The sequence below is a fragment of the Argentina silus genome (assembly GCF_951799395.1).
Source record: "Argentina silus genome assembly, chromosome: 1".
Classification (NCBI taxonomy): Eukaryota; Metazoa; Chordata; class Actinopteri; order Argentiniformes; family Argentinidae; genus Argentina; species Argentina silus.
In genome coordinates, this window is record NC_139655.1 from 18,441,351 (window position 1) to 18,466,081 (window position 24,731).

Genomic DNA, 24,731 nt, shown 5'->3' on the forward strand with positions numbered 1-24,731 from the left:
GGTAAATCAAGGAAGTGATGATCTACCTTTTCAGAAAGACATTTTAAATAAGTAATGTGTATTTGTTTAATAAATTCAGTATTGATGCTGCATGTCATATTGAAACAAAGCAATGGAAAATGATGACGTATTGCAAGTCAGACAAAAAAAAAAGGATGGTAGAAGTATCAGACTAGTAAATTCAGCCCAAACAGAACCTTTTCCTCAACCATTAAATGAAACGCCCTCAGTTCTCAGACAAAACCCCCTCAATGATCAGATCATACAGCCTCAATTCTCATACCTCTGTCATTCCTCATCCAGAACGCTCTCAGTTCTCATCCCTCTATCAAGGTGTCATGTGTCATTAGTTGTCATTCCTTAGTTGTCAGCTACAGTATAACTCCATCAGTTATAGTAACTCCTTGCACAAAACAACTCTATCAGCTGACCAACCATATCTCTTAATTATTTAAATTAAGCTAGCAAATGTTTATTAATGTAAATCATTCAGTTGCCCAGTGTAAGCTAAAAACTTGTGTTCCGGGTATAAACCACCCTTTTGCAATGCTTTCTCTGTTTACAAACATTGTTTGCTCCCTACTGATCAAAGTACATGCCAATCAAGTGATCCTGATTTCTATTGGCTGGCTTCTTGCAATTATCAGCCTGCCTCTCGGGAAGCGCAGCCAATTTAAAAAAAAATATGTTATCACGTGATTGGCATGTATTTGATCAGTGGGAAACAGACATGTTTTGTAAACAGAGAAACATGGGCAAAATACTAATAGCCAGACACGTTGGATCTACTGCAATCACATTTTGCTATGCTAGCTACAGTATACTGAGTGCAACACCAACTGATTGTCAGTTATACCTGACAACTAAGGACTGATGCCGTCTTGATTGAGGGGCGAGAAATGAGGCCTTATGGTAGAAGGTTGTTTGGTCTGCGAACTGAGGCTGTTTGGTCTGACAACTGAGGGCAATTTGTCTGAGAACTAAGGATGTTAATCATTGAGGAATAGCTTTGTTTGGGCTCAGAACTGAGGGTGTCCTAAAATGGACACCGTACATGACCTGTTCAGCATAGATATTTCTCTCCATCACTGTATTTATGGGCTATGTGAGTGGATACTGGCCACTGTAGATTTTCTCCATTTTGGGGTAGTGCAGCGTCAGGGGAAATTCCTGCTTGTGTGAGTGGTTCTGTCATCCAGGTCTAATGTCTCTGCAGATGCCCAGAGCTCAGGCCTGATAGCCCACTACGGTCCAGCCTGCAGCCTGGAGAGAGGGCAGGGGAGAGGACTACAGAGAAGGCCCCATACAAGCTCTGGAGGGACATGTGAATTCAGATTTTGGACAGTGTATAATTCATACAGTGCATTGTATTAACACTTGTATTCTACTTTTTAAAATGTGAATTCATCAGCCTCATCAGTTGTATCTGATGAGAAAAGAAATTCCTTTATTAATTTACATGGATTATCTAGGGAGGGAAGTATTCTGTTTGAAAGCATTTTCATCTTTCAGTACCTCAACTCCATTTTATTAGATGCCTTTAGTCCAGCATTTGGATTGTTTATTTTGTGAATTATGTTATCAAAGCAGAGAGAACTATTGCATTTCTCACAGTGCAATTATATTCTCTGGCACAAATATCATATATTTTCTTTTTGAAATCATCACTTTTAATGAATTTCATTATGCATTTTAATGTTTTGTTTTGGCACAACTTACAGTTATTGGTTAGGCATTTTGGTGTTAATAATGCACAGTTACTGTCTGCTTTATCTCTGGCTCCAAACCTCAACAGATGACAGGTCAAGCGTTTGTGCAAGCATGTGTGTATGTGTGTGATCATGACTGTATGTTGTGTTTTCATGTGTGTGCATCTGCATCTCTACTTGCTCATGTACTCTGGAAAATCTACTGTGCTTGGACTTGGAATAGATTAGCATCAGGTGAGATCTTTGCTCCATTTTCTGTAGTATCACCAAGGAGATCAAAGGAGAAACCTGCCAATATCTACTCCCTCAGTGATTGTTTAATCAGATTATCTGTGTGTGTTAATTCTCTTGAGAATAAGAGAGAAGCTCTGTTTATGTAGCGGGTTAAACAGCCCTATTTAAAGTGATCTGCCATCAAAAGCTAAGCAGCTGGAAACATTTGTGATTTAACACCATTAGGTTGCACATTATTCCTTTACAGGCTCTGCTCTTATTTATTAAGTAGCCCCTTAATTGGTTTGATAAAGTAAGGAAGCCCTCAGGCACAGAATAGCATGTGAGCTCTTGGGAGTCTTTAGGGGTTGGATGACGGGTTAGAATGAGTTAGTAAATAATACCAAAAAAGAGCAGAACTAAAGATTTGAAAATTAGATTGAAATTTCACCTTTCATCCCCGCCCCCCTCCCCTAGTAAATTAAACTATTATACTGTAAAAGACAGGCATATTATTTTATTTTATTTTGCTTTTTCTTCAAAATGTGACCAGTTTTTATATGGGGGCATTGCATTCTTCATTATATTTGTAACCAAGCATAATATAGTCTACTTGTCACATAATCATAAATAGATGACTGTTGATATGAGTCATTAGTGGGGTAGGTGGGGCGGCAGGTAGCCTAGAGGTTAGAGAGGCTGGCCAGGAAGGTTCGATCCCCACTTCAGGAGGGAGTCAGATGTGAGCTGGTAACTGGAAGGTTACTGGCATCATATCTAAGGTGCCTACCACTGCCGTTGTGCCCTTGAGCAAGGCACTTAACCCCTAACTGCTCCAGGGGCGCCGAATATGGCTGACCCTGTGCCAGAGCCCAGAGCTCTGTTCTCCCTTAGGTGTGCATGTGTGTTGTCTCGGAGGGGGTGTGCAGTGCGTGTGTGTGGTCTGGGGGGGGGTTGCACTTTCCTACAATTGATAAGAATTGATTGCATGGCAAATAAACAGTCTTCTTCTTCTTCTTCTAGAGCGATGCAGTAGCAGCAAAGGACGGCTTTGCCACAGTGTCATGGTAGTAGCTGTGTGTGGGGACCAGTTACAGGCATGGGGGACAGGCAGATAAAAATCAGCATTGGGGCCTGGGGTTTGCCCTTCATATCTGTGAAGGACAGGTTTTGTGAGGAGCGCGGGGCATTGATTTTCCTCGGTTGGCTCTGCAGCCTGTGATTGCCAGGGCTGGTGAAAAGCACCTGCTCTGATCCAGCATAACAGCCAATGACCACCACACACCTTTTCAGCTCTGCTCCACACAAACATTAACACACAATAGACACCACACACACACACACACACACACTGCTCTTTAAAGATGTTTTCATGACATGTCCGTGGGGGACAACCACTGTATTAATTTTTACTACATCTGATCAATAAGAAGGGGAGGCTTGTATGATTAAACAAAGTGTGATCAGCTGCTTCTCCTTGAACTCTTGTATTGTGGCATATCATTTTTTGCCCTTTTCCCTAATAAATTATGCATAAAAAGATGAAAGTAGGAGACGTTTTATTATTTTGTAGTCAGAATATGCATTAGACCTCAATAGAATGCCTGTGGCCTGGTTAGATTGAAATCATATGCTGCATGCGTCTACCTTTTTACCTTGTTTTTGAAAGGTAAGTGAGTGTGAGTGTGAAAGAGAGTGAGAAAGTGACAGAGAGAGAGCCAAGGAGAGAAAAAAAGAGTCAGTTAAATGCATATTCAAGTAAGCCCTGGTGAAACGTGCAGCAGAATCGCATCTATTTCTGCCTTTCTCCCAGTTTCCCTCTCCCACACCTACAACATGCACAGGTAGGCCTATAAATGTGTTACTGTCGTCTTTTCACCATCCTATGCAGTTGAGAACCTTCCTGCTCTGCTTCAGGAGTCAAGGGTTATGCAAATGCTAAGTCACATCCAAAACCTCCAAACATCCAAACAGTGGATGGGCCTGAATCAGAGTTGCTAATAGAAGGTTTACTCTGTTGCTAAGGGGGGAAAGGATGGTGAGAATTGTCCTAATACCAAATTTGCCATTCCTCAAGTGTGTCCAATCATCTGTATGTGTACCCCTTGTGCTGCGACCACATGGACAGAGTAAACAGCTAACCTTGTTTTGGAAGGAAACAGAGGGAGCTTGGTACTAAATGACAGTATGTGGGGGAAATGACACAGGGACACAGAGAGGAACCTGCATCGAAATGAGAGGATTATGATTCATCAGGTGACGGCAGATGTCTAGAGAGCTGTAGGTGTTCTGTTGAGTCACACAGACAAGAACAATGAAGTAGCAGGATTCCTGCTTGAATTATTCATGCTTCGGACCACTGACAAGGGTGTCAGACCCCGTTTCTGAATATGTCTCTCCAGGGAGGAGCAAAGCAAATCATAAGTGGGCCAGGTACTGCAAATGTAAGGAAGGTTTAAAGTCTGTACATGTGTGTCTGTGGCTGTGTTCCAAAATCTAGAATTTAGAAATACATAGCCACCCATTCTTAGTACTGTAGTATGCAAGTTTGCAAATATTGGGACACAAGCTGATAGTATGGGTATAATGAGAAAAAAGGAATGTGAGTCAATATTGAGATCATAAAATTACAATTCAGCTTCTATGGTGTATCCTAGTGCATCAGTATTTGGGATTGAGAGGATGGGAGAGTCTACTCTCTCTACTCTAGTAAAGGTCAGTGCATACATTTCCTAGCCAACCCCTGCCTGCTGCTCTCTATCTTGCTCTCTCTCTCATGAACTTCTCCACCCATTCCTAGGTAGTTCACATCGAGAGGCCACAGAGCAAGCTGGTGTCTGGACAAACATTGCAGGTAAAGGTCACTGAATGAAGGGAATAACACTCATAGGAATGTGGATGTGTGATGTAGAGTCTGCATCAGTTGATCAGGTGTGGGTGTGTGCATGTTTGATGGAGAGCTATGGTGTAAGATTGGGTCACACCTTGTTATTGTATGCGTTCCAATGAAGACCACAGATACTGTGCATAGCAACACAGTTCAATATGTTAGCTTTGGAGACATTATTTCTCCCGCTTGATTTCATCCAGGAAACATGGGTTACAACATTTAGTGAGAGTCGAAAACAGTTAAAGCAATTACAGCTAACTTGCTAGACGATAGGCTAGCCTGTTTGTGAAAAACCATAACGTAGCCTGTAAACCTCATCGTAACAGATTAGAGAGCCAAACAATGAGAATGACAGCAGAGTGGTGATCAGAAACTCTGTGCATTCAAACACACACTTTTGCATTAGTAACACAGATCACTTGACCAAACATTTTCGTAGACACTACTGTATTTTGAAAACCCAAGCAAAAGGGAGAGCAGAAAAGCGTTACCTTCAGCCCGGGTTGGGGGGTCGTAGTTGAGAGGTCAGAGGTGAGGTTCCAGGACGTGAGCCAGAGGACAGGACAAGGGTGGAACGGACAGTGGTGAGGCACAGAGAGCACAAGGACATGGTAGGGGAGCACAACCAAAACAGAGAGAGATGAAGGAGAAGAGGAGGGGGGGGGTGGGTGGGTGTTCCAGGGATACAGACAGAGAAGGGTTAAAGTAAATGGAGGGATATTTGGTGGAGGGTGGGAGGGAGAAAGCAGAGGAGAAATAGGAGGAGGTTGGGCAGAGAGTTTTTTTTTATTCTTCTAAAAAGAACCAAAAAAGGAATGAACCCATACCTTGGTTGTTTAACGTCAGGTGCGCCAGACCTTGAAGGAAAGAACAGAAAAAAAGAAAAGAAAGGAAAAAAGAAGGTCATAAAAGGCACGGGAAGAAAAAAAGCATTGTCACAACGTTGGACTGCAGTTTGTGACAGACATCCTGGGGCAGACTTGGATGTCAGAGTTCAAATCAAAGGTAAAAAAAAAAAGAGAGAGATAGAGAAGATAACTGAAAACAAGCAAACACTTCTTGAGTGAGGTGTGGGGGGTAGAAAAAAAAAAGCATTTTCATTTGGCGCAACTCCCGAAGGCTATTGCTCACACAAATGCTTTTTTTTTCTCTGAAGTACTTATGGAACACACACAAAACTGTTTGGCAGAGAAAAGCTTTTAACTGTATTATTTGCCTCCTCTACAGTATACATCTCTACCGTACTGTACTTGTAGATCAGAGATCTCTTTAATAAAGGGTCAGAGATAAGGAATACAAGAAAGGTGGAAGCACATTCCTTTTGTCGGCAGAACCAGCCCAAAGCCAAAGATTATATACCAACGTAGATAAATGTTTATGACAGTAGTACTGTACTAAACACAGTTTGCTGTACAACAGCCCTGATAACTCAGAAAAACATTGGAAAATAACGTTTACGAAATCAGGGATATATCAATTTGAGGCAAAAGAGGAGTCCGCAATTCCATGGGCTCCGCAGTTCTAGGGTCTAATGATATCAACCATACCTATCAATACTTAATATCTGAGTCACAACACAACACAAGAAAAACCCTACAGATAGACTGTACAGCAGTAGTTCACAACAATCAGTTGCTTATGAAATGACTTCAGACCAACGGTTCAGAAAAGTAAATATAGATAAGATTGTTATCCAAGCGAGTAGAAAAGAAAACGGACATTACAGTTAAAAGGAGGCTAGTCTCGTCAACGACACTATTTTCTACCTGTCATCAGAGTAGCTTTTAAAGCAATCTCCTTCATCAAAAAATGCTTTTCTGTACCTGTCTCATAGGAATATACCTAAGAGGTAATATGTTCCACCACTGCAAATGCTCAGATGCCCAGTTTCTCCCAATGCAATGTCTGATATAATTACAGCCTTGATTTCAAAGAGCAGCTCCAGTTTCATAGCTATAGCTATATACTGTATTTTGCACTGACAGAGTGGTGTATGAAGACCACTATTGGCAAGACAAGAGTAAAATAGCCTTTAACCGCAGAATTGTAGTTGTAGATGTGCCAAGGCTTTAACTCAACAGGCTAACACAGTCCTATGGCGCGCGAGAGACTTGGGTTCAGCATACTGTAGGGATCCAGAGACCAGATCTGCAGATCTGCTCTTACAGCAACAATCAGCCTTTGGTTGGTTTCTTGTCCTTAAAGAAGAAGAAGAAGAGTACGACTGTTTATTTGGCCATGCAATCAATTCTCATCAATTGTTGGTATGTGCACACCCAAGACAACACACACACTGCACACCCCCTCTCCAAGACAACACACGTGCACACCCCCAAGAGAACAGAGCTCTGGGCACAGGGTCAGCCATATTTGGCACCCCTGGAGCAGTTCGGGGTTAAGTGCCTTGCTCAAGGGCACAACAGCAGTGGTAGGCACCTTAGATATGACGCCAGTAACCTTCCAGTTACCAGCTCACATCTGACTCCCTCCTGGAGTGAGGATCAAACATCCAACCTGCCAATTGTTGGCCAGCCTCTCCAACCTCTAGCCTACCTGCCGCCCCAGGTGGAAGGTAAAAGGAAGGTAAAGTGGAAGGTAAAAGGTCCCAACAATCCCCTTTCAAACACAGGGTAGCCTTCATGGGAACCGTCACTGAATGGCAGCCACCCCACGGACTCCTTGAGTGTCAAGAGAGCTGAAGTGTTATAGCCTCGGAGGCTACAGTACATTATAGACTTCCTGGAATACAAAACAGCAAAAAATAATCAGTAAACGACATGTATTTCAAGCTGCCTGAAGATACAGTACTATACACACACACACCACAGAATGATTTCAATGGCACTAATGGTTGGGCACATCAGTGTGACTACTAGGAGGAAGCCATGTCTAAATGCAATGCTGTTTGGAAACTATAATTTCCTGAAGTAGTCAGAATTGTTTAGTTTTTTTTCTTTTAGCATACATGTACTAATGGAAGCTAGCAAGGATATCATTATTTATGAAGGTTGCAAGCATCAACCTGATGTGAGAAGAAGACATTGCTACAAGGGAACCAGCTTAAGAGTGACTCATACTTTGATCAAATGTGTCCTGTGTGGTCCTCTGTGGCTCAGTTGGTAGAGCATGGGGCTAACAATGCTGAAGTTGTGGGTTTGATTCCTGCTGGGACCATATATACTGAAAAATGTATGCACTCACTGCAATGTAAGTTGCTTTGGATAAAAGTGTCAACTAAATGGCATGTATTAAATGTAGCTTGTTCTACGTCACTCTTTGGGTTTCTAGCATAAATATGTACTCGGTTCTTTATCAAAGTTACGTATCATGTTCTAGGCCCCTCTCTTGTAGCATGCTATCCAAATTGATTATTACTATACTGGATGCAAATCAGACTCAATAGTTAATAGTAATGGATAGGGATGCACTGGCCGATAAAGGCACAATCTGTAATTGGCCGATTGCTTTAAAATGTCAGATTATCCAAAAAGATTATTGATTCTAACCTGGCATGTTAATTGATGAGTAATCGATTCTTAATTTGTAATATAATTAAGTGTAATGGTAATTGTAATGTTTTATATTTGGGTAGAAGACAAACTGGACTTGAAGAGGAAAAACTTCAATTCTGCCCCTATCATCAAATGACCCTTCCCCCGATGGGACAAATGGCTGTGATCTCAAATGGATGTAAAATTTTACAAGCTCTCAAAAATGTGGTAATGCGGTGGTGTTATCTAAATAGAATAGATAGGTCTCATTGGTACTGTGGTTGAAGTGGGATATACATGCAGAATGCAGGGGATAAGTCTTTCTCTTTTCTTTTCTTTGTGTCCTGGTAAGATGGTGTTGTTTCGTGAGTACAGTAAACAGTTATGTGGTCTGTCTTTGTTTCATTTCTCTCTTTCTCTCTCCCTCTCTACCTATCATTTACTATTGAGGGTAGAATGTAACATTTTTCTACAAAGTATGTGCCTTGTAATAATTGTATAAGTATATAGTATTATTAAAGCCTCATTTGATTCATTCTATTTGACCATTCTTGCACATAGTGTTAATTAAATTACTTGCAATCAGATTATGAACATTAAGATATGCTTTGCTATTAACAAAATATAGCCACATTTCCTTGCCAAGCCTCCATATTGCAACTGCCATCCTATTAGGCCCTACAGTTTTGGTGACCCCGACGTGATACATAGTTCAAATTGATTTAAATTGATTCATGCATTTTGTTGTATTGGTCCATGGCGCGGGTATTATAATCACATTGATTGTGAGGGAAAACTCTGCATGGAATAGCGTTATAAACTAGGCCTATTTTCAGGACCGATATAAACCTTCCTTTGATAATTTGAGGTAATTACTCACCACGTGTAACAAATACAATAGCAAGAGATACGTACAGGAATTGATTGAGTTATGTGCTTCGGTAACTGTTACAGCTGAAGTTTAACAAAAAAGACAAGAAGCACCTTACAGCTAATTCATCTGAGAATGAAATCCTTGATTTTTGGCAAACAATTGGCATTTATAGATGCAAGTCAGAAAAAAGCAAATTCTACATGTGATTGGTTATCTGCTTAACAGAGACCAACAAAAGAATGTTGCCCAGGAGCAAGATGTCAATAAACATCTGCTTAAGGATCTCACGCAAACACGGGAGGATCTTAATACGATAAGCCTATTGATTAGTGGAAAAACATCTCAGGAGAATATTCCGAATGATGCACTAAATGCATTACTGTTAAGTGAAAAGGCCTATAAGAAGACCATTCAGGAATTGAAGCTACAACTCGATAACTTTAGTCATGAAAAGCTTAGTTGGGCAAAACAGCAAGAGAAAGATGCTGAAATGATTGCTTCATTGAACAGTAATATTAAGCGTTTACAACAATACATTGCGTCGCTAGAGAGTGATGCTTCTGACACTGAAAGTGGACTTTCAGTGTCAGAAGCTCCATCTCCCTATGTGATTCAAACTGCCCTTCTAATGCTTGTAAATCGGAAAACTCAAACACTACTGCACATGTCCCAGTTTCTCGAAATACTACAATGACAAGTGATGCAAGCAAGAAAACAGAGTATTGTATGGGCTATTGTCAGGAGGCCTCAGTAGATGCAATCAAAACCAATCACCACATTAGACATTGTAGTTATTGTAAATGACAGGGTCACTCTGTGACAAGATGCTGGAATCTTGGAAGAAGCAGTCCTCCATATTGCAGACATGGTGTATATTCTCAATGTAAAGTAACCCGCTGTGGCTATTGCCAACGGAGTCGTCACACCGAGTCAAAATGTTGGGATTTAGGAAATGGGCGACCTCCCTCATTCTTTCTTGTGTGCAAATCAGAATTAAGCTCAATGGAGCACATGGCTCTGTTTGGCTGTAATCGACGAGCCACCCAACAGATATAGTATAACACAGTCCTGTTATGACCGTTGTCCTGTTATGACTGTTATATTTATATTTATATGTATACATATATTTAGCAAGATATTGCATTAATGCCTATAATCTATTATCTAATGATTGGTTAATTGTCTCTTGAACAAATATTGATTTCCCTTTATGTGAATCAGATTGTATCTGTTGCTGTAATAGTATAATGTATTGCTATTTGTTATATTCCGAGCCACTGACCCTATTACAGGAGTTGAAATGAAGTAGTGAGCTTCTTACACAGGTTTCGCGCTCTCCCGTGAGTGCACCACGAGGCTAGGGTGAAAACACATCATGACTTTCACATTCCATTCATCTCTCTTATGGTAGCGAGTCACAGGGCTAGTGTTGTGTTAATATAGCAATTGATTTCATAGTTGAGTTGCTCCAAGATATACATGCTTAATAGCCTATTTTGGACTGATGTGTAGTTTTAATTGTTACATCCCTGTTCCAGTAGTTCCGTATCAATAAGTAGTATACCTTTGAGACCAGCTCAAGGAAAGAGCTATGTTACAAGTCGATGATAAGGTATTTCCTTTATCCCTTCTCTCAAATCTGGTACGTGAGAGGGTTAAATGTTTAAAGTTGATATGCATGTATTGTCAGCCTAAGACTTTCGTATTCTTAATTGAATGCTTTCTTAGAACTTTTGCCTTTAACGGTATGTTCATAATTGGTGTGTTTACACTTCTGATTGTATGACTTGAAGTAAGATGGATTGCTTACATTATTTATTGTCTAAATGAATCTCCTCAAATTATGATACAACGCTCTTCTCATTTGTCCGTAAATGCAACAGATAGATCTGTCTAGGATAATCTGCTAGAATCTATGCATGAAATTATAATTGACCAGGTTAAGCCTAGAAATGACTTTATGATCGTTTAGTTGAGTTGCATACCCAGGGTTCAACGCACAATACGGTTGCATCACCGGTTGGCGATTTCTGCTATTAGAATCTTATAATCGAATTAGGAGGGACAATTCCAGCATGACTGAAAACAACTCTCACTTCAACTATTTATTGGCATATTGATTCCCAACTAAAACAGACATTGAAAGAGTCTAGTGAGGTGCCATCATTAATGACCATAATGTTCAAAGGGTATCCCGACTATAAACCTCAGGCTCATTATATTCAGCTAGTTAAGCAAGTAGGCAGCCAATCATCATATTTATTAATTGGAGTCAGATCAAACTCATTCACTAGCTATCATCACTGATTTCCTGATCAATCCATGATTTCCACAACGTCTACAATGTTGTGTCCCCTAAATTGTGTGAAATTCCCAGTCAATCACTTAAATGGATGACTGTGTGACAAGCTAACATAACATGTTTTTCTTCACAGGTAATATTTAGAAACCCATGTGCTGATGCCGTATGTTTCAGTCATATGCTTTCCAGATAATGTTACTCAAAGCCAGACCAGTGGCCTCTGAAGTAACACAGAGGAGAAAGTACTGTCAGTCTATTAAATATGCATAGTGCATTTGGTCATTCAAGTTTATCTACAGAGTAGGTGTATTGACACTGCCGCATATGTAGACTTTTTCAAGGTTTTCCCTGAGTTTTTTATGAAGTGGCTTTAGACGGCACATGAGCCATATTCTGTCTCCTGTTTGTTATATTGTTAAGCATGTTACATATTTTGACACCTGTTAAAAGATGATCTGTTATGCGAGTTTTCATATTCATAAAGTATACTTATCTTTGTGTTGTTTGTGTTGTTTATATTGGCCTGCACAGACATTCAGTTCTGTTGCAGCTTGTTATCTGTCTCTTCAGACAGACCAGTGGTGACCTTGTGTCACTGCAGCTATATTTGTAAATATAATGTTTCACAGAAGCAAAGGGTATGAATAGGGTGACAGCCTAATGTTAAACTTCACATAGCCTGCCTGGAGTGAAGCCAGGACTAAATTTCTGCAACACAATTTGTAGTTGGAATGGAATCAACTATAATCTTAACAACATCCGTTAACATTGCACAAGTCATCTCACTGTTAATCTTGCTCTCTGAATAAATCACCAGGTAAGAGTTTTGAAATAGATGTCCTACTCGACATACATATATTACAAATAGTGTAGCACAGTAACGATTCAGTCAGTAAACTATGATAAATTTGTTGATTATTCAACTGCAGCAACTAAATCCTGCAATAACAGAAGAACTTTATTTACTATGCATCGATTCCTTTACTATCCAACAAAAACCAAGCTGGATACAGTGACTCCCAAATACAAGCATCCACTATTGTCCTCTCTCTTAATAAGGACTGTGATTCTCGACACAAAAGCAAACAGCATGTTTTATGTATTTGTTTGAGCCAACTCCTGCTGGCTTTAGTAGAGTCCAATCATCCTCACACCACCTCCCTCACTTTTGTTCTCTTTCCCATAATCCATTAGGAAGATAAGGCCCGCAATGAAACAGGGCTGTGCTGATGGTGCATACAAAATAATTTCAGCCCTCCGATTTCTCTCCTTCGCCCGGTAGGAAGCGAGGGACGGAGTGATTGGTGGCAAATATCTTGAAGTGTTGTGAGGAGCAGTGCAAGTGGTGAAAGGGGAAAGCAGCTGGTTGTCAGCTGGACCCTTCACACCCCAACCCAAAAAGAGAGGTACACAGGGTGGGAGAGGAAGCTGCAATTCAATAGAGAGAATTAAACACAGCTCTGAAATATCATGAGGAGAGATGGTGGATTCGAGATAGGTGAGACACACACACACACACACACACACACACAGTCAATGTATTCTCTTGGCAGAGGCACACAGTGTCAGACTAAGAAAGAGCCAGGCTCTTAGCCAGATATGGAGTGGCTTCAACATGTCTCATCATCTGAGTGAGAGAGAGAAAGAGAGAGAGAGGGAAGAGAGAGAGAGAGAGAGAGTGTGAAATATTGAGAGAGAGAGAGAGAGAGAGAGTGTGTGTGTGTGTGTGTGTGTGTGTGTGTGTGTGTGTGTGTGTGTGTGTGTGAAATATTGAGAGAGAGATAGAGAGAGAGGAGAGCAGAGAGAGAGAGACCCCAGTAACCCAAACAAATGTAAAAAAAAACTCACTACAGGCCTCTATAAATGAAAATGCAGATAGGGCTAATCACACCACTGACTACAGTCATATTGCACACTACAAAAGCTATAGAGTTGTATTGGGATTTTCCACTACACTCAAATCAAGTATCACTTTTCACACATTGATAATGAAAAGAAAACCTCGCCCCATACCATTTCCTTTACCCCAACATCTGAACATTTGATTATGTTCTTAATTTTGCAGTGAGTGCAGATGGGAGTGCCTGACGGAACGCGAGCCGACCAGGAAGGAGCTCTGATTGGCCTGATATGATTGAGTGGCAGATGGAGAAGGGTCATAATTCTGTCATTAGGACGGAATGTGCAACCGTGAAATCGGGCTCTCTCTCTCCCTCTCCCTCTCCCTCGCCCTCTCCTTCCACATCCGCCTCTCAATCAGCCAGCTGCAGCTGCCTTCTGCTCTCCTCCTCTTCCCTCTTCCTCCCCTTCTCTCCTCCTCCCTCTTCCTCCCCTTCTCTCCTCCTCCCTCCATACAATCCTCAACTCTGCTTCAAAACTCCCATCTCTGCTTTCCTGATGGCTGTACACTTCAGAATTACCCAGTTCACATTCAACAGCCGGGGGTGACAAACACCACCACTGCTCTGCACTTTACCAGAAACAGAGGCTTCAAATAGGGGACAAATATAGTGAGAGTATTTAAAGAAATAATACACTTATAACATTTACGATTATAGCGTCATGGTGTAACCCAATCAAGTACTAAAGCACTAGACATAAAAAGGAATACAATCTGAAGATCTGATATGAATGGCAAGTGACAATATTCTAAAATAAAGCCATGAGATGGTAATCTGATATAACGGAACCCATAGGTGCAAGCCCCACCCATCAGGCACTCCCGACAAGCTAAACCAAATGCTCAAAGTATTTGAAAGAACATCGACTCTATTAAACCCTAGGTCTGACTCCTATGGGATTTCCAACAGATGTGTTCTTGATTCACCTTGTCAAACATCTACCGCTCAAGATGTTTACCCAATAACACACAGCACACAAGGCCCCTCCACCACCTACATATGAACAGATGTGGCAGGGGACAGAGGAAGTAGGTACAGTATCAATCACACAGGAAGGGGAGAGAGAACAATGGTCATCATCATTATACTCCCAGCCCAGTCTGTCTTTCCCTTACTTTCTTCCTCTACTAGTTCATCAGTAGGGAGGATAGACAAACTGTGACGGAGGCGTGTGTCTGCTGTGGGAACCCCCGTGGCGCTGTGATGGAATGTTAAACAGTAACATTCTCCAAGGACCAATGCCAACATATGGCCATCTCCCTATACGTACACACAAAGCATATGCCACAATCAAATATGCACAGTCCACTGGAAACTGCAGTAGGTGGTGCAGAATGGATTTCTCCAAATGGTTGGGTATGTAGATATTGTTGATTTCTCTCAAATTATGCATATTTTGGTAATATTGTTTGGTAGCCATGAAGAAAGGAATGATAAAGCACCAAATATAACTAGTGTGTAATTTTGTCCCTTTGACTCATCTATGAAGTCCCGCTGGTGGAATGAGCTTCCCACTACGGTCAGGACTGCAGTCACTTCCGATCTTCCGCCGTAGATTGAAAACTACTCTTAACAGTCCCTCCTAAAGACCGCTTCACCCTCACTACCCCTCCTATACTAACCCTAACCCCGAGACCTCTTCTCCTCTGCTACCCCCCTGTACAAGTTCTCTCCTGCTAATAAAATATATTAAAACATTATTTTTTTTTTTAAATAGCCTACTGGCATTACGACTGCCATTGGCCCCTGGTGTGAGCATTGATTAGTTTGTCTTATGATGACTGTTGGATAGATGATTCACTTACTTAAACAAATGTATTGTTGTAAGTCGCTTTGGATAAAGGCGTCTGCTAAATGCCATAAATGTAAATGTAAATGTAAGTCGATATGGGGAATCCTTGGCACATAAACATAACGTTGAGGATTTACCACTATGCAACACCACAAATCAACATGCCATGTATCGTTATAAAGCCTCAGAGATCATAACATTTAAGTGGGAAATCATTGTGGCAATACTGTATCACATCGCAAAAACAACCTAGTTGTGTCCCTTAAAGCGATGTTGCACTCTATTTACATTTTAGAGTTGTTTTGCACTTGGATTTGACATAGTCACCTAACTCAAGGAGTTTTTATGTGCATCTCTCACTTCTTTGGATGTTTAGATGCAGCTTTTGGTCAGCTTGTGTTGTCCATTGAAGCCCATTCATTCCGTAAAGATATCTTAAACACACTCCACAAACTCAATCAATCACACTCAATCAAGAATATGATATGCCAATGTTGCTTCTGAGTAATGTGTCCGTTTTACTTTGATACATGATTTATAAACCCACATTTGAAAAAAAAAAATTTGCAAGAAGTTCCAATCCAAAAGGTTTTGGTTTCTCTTTGACCGCAGTGCGTGCCTGAGGCAATCCAATGGAGCGATTAGTGTCAATAGCATGAGAGATCTCCTTGAGCATTTGTCAGGAAATAAGTCTGATGCATTGAGTAAGTTTAAAACAGAGCAGAACATTTTATTTAGAAACTGAAACGGACACATTTTACATTACCATTGGCAAAGTTTGAGTGACTTTTAAAATATTGTCGATTCTGACAGACATTGAGATGATCTCAATATACGATCAATGCATGTAAAAACTGTCTGGGGTGGTGTACTACTTTGAAAACTAGTGACTAGAAAAAACTAGACAACTATATGATGTAATTAGAGAGGAGCATCCCTAGGGCTGCAAAAAGAGCTTAAGCCATTTGTAAAAACATTTGTTTAAAAGATGTCTGGAGATAATTCTCATTGAAGGCGAATATACATCTCAGTAGGCGTATACATAATGCATTATGTCTTTCAAAAGCTCAAGTAATATAGAAACTCGAGCATAATTTAAAGTGCTTTAATAATTTACAGAAGCGCTCTAGCTGAGAAGAGAGAGACAGAGTAAGTATCCTAAAATGACGGAGGGGGATACTGATGGATAGATACGTATGGCTCCCTCTTCTTCCAGTGCTTAATTATTGAAGAAGGGCCTGCCTACAACACATGTTAAACTCTGCGCTCAACATCAACTGAGAGGCATAACAAGACTGGCAGGATCACTCTTCTGGTCCACTGTGGCTAACTCTCAGTGAAGACATGCAGTGGAGAACTGGAGACTACCTCTCAGATTCTTTTACTCTCCTTCTAAAATGCCAAGATGAAAGAAAACAAACAAAGCATGAGCAAGCCTCTTTTGTGTATTACAGTGGTACAGCTGTCTGACCTGAAGTTTGCAGTGACCCTTGAAGAGGAACACAGGTTAGCAGCCCCTCTGCCCTTGATCCAATTGTGTCGGTCAATAGGCTAAGCTCCAGTCACTGTATCAAAGACATTGATTCCCTCTCTCTTTTCACTGTCTCCCTGCCACACCTCCCCATCTATAGACCTAGCTGTCAGTCATACAGTATGGTGACGTTAGAGACTGTGCTGTGCTACAGCCAACATTGCACGTTGGGAATTACTTGGTGATTACAGTGAAAAGGGAATTAGAAATGGTTTTTCGGTTGTTGTTGGGTTTATTTAACAACTACAGTTGTACTGCTCAACATTATATGTATTGGTCTGTGTGTATGTGTGTGTGTGTGTGTGTGTGTGTGTGTGTGTGTGTGTGTGTGTGTGTGTGTGTGTGTGTGTGTGTGTGTGTGTGTGTGTGTGTGTTTGTAATGCCATAGGGAACTGTTGACCTTAGGCAGGTAACTTAAGTTGAGTGGGGCTAGCATTAAATGTTTATGGTGACTTTCCACTTATTGTACCACTTGCCACAATCATCATCTGCAATGGAAACAGGTTAAAGACGGATCTCAAGATTGAGAGATTGGACAGAGGCAGGGGATTCACTTGCAAAACAGTGGAAACAGTGTGTGTGTGTATGTGTGTTTATAGATTTCTTATTTTAATCTGAAAAGGCTTCTGGCATCTCCACGCCTGACACTCAACAGAGAACTGCGTGTAAGACTTTGTGCTAGTGTTAGTGTGTGTGTGTGTGTGTGTGTGTGTTTTGTGTGTGTGTGTGTGTGTGTGTGTGTTACGGTTAAAGACATTATTATAAAGAAATAATGTTCCCACACCTTCAAAAATTAATTACATATAGTTCAGTGATTCATTCCATCTCGTACATTTTGTTCATTAAAACAGAGCAAATTTGTCAGCGATACATTTGCTGAATTAATTGGATACTCCTGAAGATTGGCAGGGAGTAGAGATTTGAACTGTGTGTGTTTCATCTTAATTAAACAGTTCATAAATAAATAGAATCTCCATATGGTGAGACAGGGCTCATCTGATTACCGGATGTTACCATAGCTAACAATTAGAGGGGGCATGGACTATGATATCCCTGTATTTACTTCAAAGCATTAGCCTATCTCAGACTGAATTGACTGAAAATTATCAGTGAATGTAGCCTACGCTAAAACGTCCTACCGACACACTCCGCATACATTTCTGATGTCATTCATTCATTCATTCACTTTGAGACAAGATGAAGTGCTACACTGCGTATGAAATATTCCACTGTGTGAGTACCCTCACATAAACATGATAACAAACAAACGATACAGCTACTTGTTCAAAAAGCATGCACCTGGAGCTACCCCTAAAACCAGATAAGGTAAACATGCTAATACGGTATGTTCCAGGTACAAGGGAGATGTTTCTTTTCCTCCTTTGTTCTGCTCCCAGGAATGCCAGGAATAATGTTTAATTCATCTCCAGAGAACCAAGAACAAATATTCTCTTCTCTCTCCTGTCTATGAAGTCAGATGACTCAATAATCCCAGTGAGTGCTACTCTGTTTCAATCACAAACCCTTCAAACCCTTTGATTCTTTCCGTGTCTGTTTAGAGAGCTAATGCTCTCAACTGCCACTCAAAGATTCCAACCATTAAGCCCCAGCAGTCCATTATATATATAACCCTTAACCGGCTTTTATGTGGCTGAGTCAAACAACCGTTTGACACAACCTTTCATTACTTTTGTAAATAGCTCCATGAATGACTAACGTCACCATTTGTTGCTTCCGCTTTTTATTTTTTATTGTTTTTAATCCAGGAAGCGAAACTGGCTGGCATGGGCCTTTAAACCTGTCCAAACCTGGCTGGACCGTCGCTGAGCTAGCCATGTTTCACCAAGCTGGCCAAGGCCTAACACCTATCGAACGCATACAGTCATTCATGTCTCACGTGGAAACAAGTTGTCATTCGTAATATTCCAATGTGTATTGATTTCAAAATAATTTCTGCTCTGCAAAACAAACTACTGCATTAATAACCATTTAACAGTCACTTATTTATTAGTCATTTCACTTGTTTGGTTGTCTAATGGCAACAGTGCTGGAATCTAACATGTTGCACAGATGCGTGAGGTGCAACTGTTATTTAAACAATTCTGACAGTTGTTGACAAATCGCAAAGCAAACCGTACCAAGCCATGGCTAGCCACAGCTACTCTTTTCTGATGGACTAGTGTGGCCGGGGCCTTAGGCCTGCTGAAATACCAGTGTTGGTTCTAACACTTTGGCTTTCTGTCATCTCACTTTCTTAGCTTTGGTGTCACATTGGCTATAATAGTATATTAATTAATTTATTTATTTATTTTATAATTTTGGCTCACACCAGGTAAGAGGGCTTTTTGAGAGGAGCAGGAAGCCAAGGCCGATCTCAAGTGAGCGATTAGGCAATGCAGTGCCCACCAGCGTCTGCAGGCTCAAGACAAAGCGGCCCTGCGTGCTCCCACTCATACGCCCTCCTCCAAGCTCATTTGCTCTAAATTATGTTGCTCCAAATCATCATCATGTTCCTTCCGTTGCTTTATTAATGTTTATTTGATTGTACTCCCTCCAAATTTTCTCGCCTGTCGCCTGTTGCTGCCTCTAAAGCCCTAAACCCATGCCAGGGAACTCATTCGGCCTTCGAGCTACAGTAGCTCTACAGAAGCTCAGATATGTTCACTTACGAAACCAGCTAATCCTCTAGGATGTTAATGCATATACCACCTAGCCCCAAGCGTTTGTTGATGTTTTAATGTTTCATTTAGATAATTTCTCTCCCCATGGTTTCAATTCAGCACTCAATTTGTGTTCCCTTCATGCTAATGGCATTTAGCTATCTTTGTATTCTTTTCGTTAGATGAATGCTAACGACTATTTGTGTTTCCTGCTAACGTGACGCAGTATTGAGGCATTTGACTGTGTGACTTCCTGTCTCATGTCAGAGGGTGGGTCACAGCAGGTATTCATGAGAACGTACAATAATGGGAAATTAATGTCCTCCAACAGTGATGACACGTTAATGTATCTTCCTCATTGAGTTGGATAAACACAATTAGCTTACAGAAATTCTGAGCACATTGGAAAGTTTCATGGTTGGGAAAAGTTAGTTAATTATGCTAGATTCATCACGCATTAATTAATGCATCTGTCATGTATCTAGTATTCCCTGTGTACAACAAACACTTTCACTTGAAAGAGCTACATGGATTCAGTAACAAAGATTGCTTTCTAAAACATGTAGTGTCAGAGTAGTGTTCAGCATGTTGTGCTATGGTGTGGTAAATGTACAGTGTCAGTAGTGTTCAGCATGTGGTGCTATGGTGTGGTGAATGTACAGTGTCAGTAGTGGTCAGCATGTTGTGCTATGGTGTGGTAAATCTATAGTAGCAGAGTAGTGTTCAACATGTGGTGCTATGGTGTGGTGAATGTACAGTGTCAGTAGTGTTCAGCATGTTGTGCTATGGTGTGGTAAATGTATAGTAGCAGAGTAATGTTCAGCATGTTCTGCTATGGTGTGGTGAATGTACAGTGTCAGTAGTGTTCAGCATGTTGTGCTATGGTGTGGTAAATGTATAGTAGCAGAGTAATGTTCAGCATGTTCTGCTATGGTGTGGTAAATGCATCCTTTCTTATTTCTCTCTTGTTAAAGGCATGCTTGGAAGCACCGTTTGATGGCTCCACTTGACTGTCCAGTAATACATCTGGTAGTTTTAATTTAGTAGCCCATATGGTTTATTCATGGTTATGAATACAATAGAGTGCATCAATACAGCATAGCAGGATGGATCAGTGCAATGTATTTTAGGAGTAAAGCCCCAGATCTACTGTGAGAGAGTCAGTGCTGTCTTAACAACCACAAATGTTTTGTTTTCATAGGAAGAGAAAGACCAAACAAATACAGAGCTTGAGATGGAGCCACAGATATGATGTACTATAGTAAGCAATCACGAGTAACAACTGTGTAAACGTATGCCAAGTCTGTCCTGCCAATAGCTGCATCCTCTTTCCGCTGAGAAGATGTTTTTGAGAAGATGTTAAAAGTTGTTGGTACCTTTTTTTACACTTTAACTGTTCTATGATGTACCCAAAGATCTACCAATTAATAACCATTCCCTAGTTGTTGTTGAGATGAAACAGTGTTTTGTTTAGTGTTTGAGGTTGAGCTAAAAGCCCTGTAGCTTCTTGTTATCTCAAAATGCTAACCCGTAATTAGACAAAGTAAATAAATAGCAAGAGAAGCATGAAATCCTCCACAATCTGCATACAAAGACTCTAGTTACAGTGTGCAAAGAAGGGAGAGAGTGAGAGCGAGGGGGGGATAGGGGAAGAGAGATACAGAGAGAGAGAGAGAGAGAGTGTGTTGATCACAAGAAAATTGAACTGCATTGAACCTTGTAAACAAATATTTCAACAATGTTAAACACAATGTACAAGGTAGCAGGGGCTGCTCTGCTGTGAAATAGCTGGGCTCTGTTTGGAACCGTATTTCACGTTTGATGGGCTCTAAAAAAAGACCCCACTGACTAACATCTATAGCAAAGCTAAGCCTGAGCCTCAGAATGAATACAAGTACAGTATAGAGGTACATGTGAGGAAAGACAACAAGTACTTATGTGTGTTTAACTGTTTCAATGAGGAAGGCGAGAGGGTTTTCGTCTTCTCTCATTGTGATAGGCTGAGCAGTATACATGTTTCGTCCCACCACCCTGCAACCTGCCTGAAGTCTGCGAAAGCCTTTTATTGCCTTCATTAATAATTGTCACTGTCACTGTGGAACATATCACCTTGAGGTGTCAGCAATATTCTGCCAAAGAAATGAGCTACTGTATAGGGCAAGAATATGTACGGAAGAGGAGGAAAAAGCCTGACACAAATCCAGTTGTTCTCTGACATGATAGGAATCAAACTGCTCGGTTTTTCTGATAGTCACTTGACGGTTTGAGGCCCTCTGTAGATGTGTGCAGTGAAATGCTGCAGCTCGTCTGTGTTGGCATGGCAACAAGCTCCTGTGTTTCTCCTACCATGATGACGGCCATATTTGTGTAGCTGTGAACCATTTCTCTTCAGATTTCTCAGCCCTCTCTGTCTGTCTACTTTTTTCTCTTTCTTTCTATCTCTCTGGCTCTCTTTTCTTTATCTTCTCTTCATTCTGCTTCACATTCTCTATCATTCTCTATCCTTTGTCCTACTTTTTTGTCCTGCTCTCTCAAGATCTCCCTCCCCCTATCCCTCTCTTTTCGGCAAGCAATTAAATTCGCCATTGTGCATTTTTATTACATTATCCCCTTAATATATAGAGTTCTACCCTGAAAAGTCAAGAAGGATTTGCATTTAAAAAAGGTTATAAAATGCAATAAGAAAATCCAGTAATTATATTAGGTACTGTTTAATTCAGCAATGATATTCAGATGATATTGCTATCTGGTTCACTCTGGGTCTGGATGCAAAGACTGTAGGTATAGGTCAATAGAATAAACTACCCTTTCATAAATCTCCTTGCTGTAAAATTGCCGTTGGGGGTAAATCCTTTTTTATATTGCTACAAATCCTACAATCCATTAAGCGCACATTGCAAACCATGTATTGTTTCAATGTAAGCACTCTCTAGCTAACGAGACTGATGAGGTCCAGGTGAGTGGAACAGACACAGACATCTATTAGCAAGCATTTACATTATTCCATTCTAGACTACAGTAAAGACCGAAATCTATGCCATTGTCTCTACATTGCACAAGTAAATGTGTGTGTTGAGCGGAACACAATCACATACTGTACTCACTGGACGTAAATTATCATTTAAATTAATGACTTTTAGATTTATTCAAATGAAAACATGGGCACATTTATCATATCCCGCTTGGCAACGTTACACATCTTTTCCGAACACAACAGATTGAGGCAGCCTGGTCTCTCCAGGGAATTACACAGCCTTTACTGTAGGTAGGTAGCAGCAACCACGGGTGTTACACACACCCACAGACATACCTGACGTGTATGTGGGTGTGTGTAGTTGTGTATGTGTGTCTGCGTGTGCGAGAGGAGCCAACACCCAGGGCACAGCAGGTACCATCGCCACCACCACCTCTGACACTAACATGTTTTTGGCTATGGCTCCCTCGTCAGGGGACTCTTACATCAGGTAGGGGTTTATCTGCTCCAATAGAACCATCTGTCACAACTTTATATATGATTGGCATGCTGTTATAAACACACCATGAGTTCCTGAAAAAAACACAATCTGCTTTTCACACTATTTTTATATTTAGCTTTGAAAAAAAATGAGGAGGAACTATAAGGAAGTGGCATTTGCTTTGGTGGCTTCGATCCACCCCCTTATCGTGTAACGGAAGTGCCAGTCCCACCCCCGAGTCCCATCCGGTCCTGCCTGTTCCCACCCTTTCCACCCCCAACTCTACCGCGCTGTCAGTGCTGGCTGCAGATCAGAGGAACATGGAGCTGCATGTGTCACCGGCTCCTGGCACACTCTTCCCCTACATGGTGGTACTGGAGCCATTCCGTGCTGCGCACGAGGGTGAGGTGCAGGAGTCAGTCACTGCTGGATCAGTTTGTTCCAAAGGAGCCAGTGGGAAACTGGATTAGTGGCTCTTAGTGGGAGAATGCCCTGCACTCTGACTTTGTCTCCGTATGTGTGGGGGGGTCATGGTTGTTTATGAGCTTGAGGAATGCATAAATGAAAAGGCACATAACAGGCTGGCACTTTAAATCAGCCATGAGGTTGTTTCCTTTTTCAATTAAAGGAGCAGTAACTGCACTATTGACAAGGCGTGATCATAAAGGTGCTATACAAATTCTGTTGTACTATATGAGTGTTCCACATGTTCCGACATGTTATGCAAGGGATGTGCGCCAATTTTTCAAGAACCTCCTCCATCCCCCCTTCATATTCACTTTTGAGCGACTTACAACAAGCACATTTGTCTAAAGTAAGTGAATCATCTATGCATCAGTCATCATAAGAAAATATTTATGCCAGGACCAGGTGCCATTGGCACAATGCTAAAAGAAGGAAGGATTATTATTATTATTATTATTATTATTATTATTATTATTATTATTATTATTATTATTATTTTATTAACAGTAGAGGAACTGTACAGAGGGGTAGTGGGGGGTGAAGAGGTCTTTAGGAGGGACAGTCAAGATGCACACACACACACACACACACACACACACACACACACACACAAATGTATCTCTCCCCTCTCTCTCTCTCTCACACACACACACACACACACACACACAGACATTCTCACCAGCCTTCTATTGTCAAGACAGGATAGTCTTACCACAAGGTCACTGAACTGCTAAATCCAATTATATGCAATTATCCAGCCCTCCTTATACCAAAGAAAAAGCTTTATCTGAACGGGAGGGAAGTGAAAATTGAAAAAGGAAGCTATGTTCTCTATGGGATACAGTCCTTTGGTGAAAAATTCTATCCTGGGGGTTTTGAAGGCTGGTGGTGAAGGAGGAGGGCTGCCTTTACATCCCCCGCCCAAGGTGATGCACCACCACTAGATGTATCTTGCTTCTGTTCCATACTGGAGAATTTCACACTTGAGAGGCTAACACATACAGTTTGTCTGCCAACACAATTCCAAAATAACCCTACTTGACTGTGACTGAGTTCAGATTGTGAGGGAACACAGAGTTGTGTTACTGTAGACTGGGCTTATACTGTGAGAAACACTGCTGAAGGATGTTAAATATTATTGATGACTTTGCAAGAAGGTTTTATTTTAGACAGTCCACTATGCGGTTATCCGTTTCAATCAATGTTGATATAAACCCTGGTAATGAAAACTAATTGCTCTGTATCAAGAGCTACCTTCTATTGGGATAAAGATTGATACACACTGAAGTGGATTGAGTCTGGGGAGAATTCAACGACTGGAATCATTATTTGTTTCTGGATATTTAATCAGTTAGTGTCAGTTGCAGAGCATATACTGTAATTACGGTCAGATTCTGGATCTGAGTGTCAAATATCAAAAGGTGTTTTTGAATAGGCCTATTATTTGA

The 24,731-nt window shown here is 41.0% G+C and overlaps 1 protein-coding gene across 5 annotated transcripts in view; it reads right to left on the minus strand.

Annotated features, from left to right (window-relative positions):
• The window catches only part of nrxn2b (neurexin 2b), a gene marked incomplete at its 5' end in the record, with an annotated part of 459,423 nt that overhangs the window by 362,030 nt on the left and 72,662 nt on the right, over positions 1 to 24,731 (minus strand). For 3 of the 5 annotated variants that reach the window (XM_083665752.1, XM_083665751.1, XM_083665749.1), the window contains one exon: positions 5,640 to 5,669. In XM_083665752.1, coding sequence (XP_083521878.1) covers positions 5,640 to 5,669 — 30 coding nt within the window. Of the gene's footprint in view, positions 1 to 5,633; positions 5,688 to 24,731 lie in introns of all 5 variants that reach the window. The other 2 variants (XM_083665750.1, XM_083665753.1) reach the window with 2 other exon arrangements.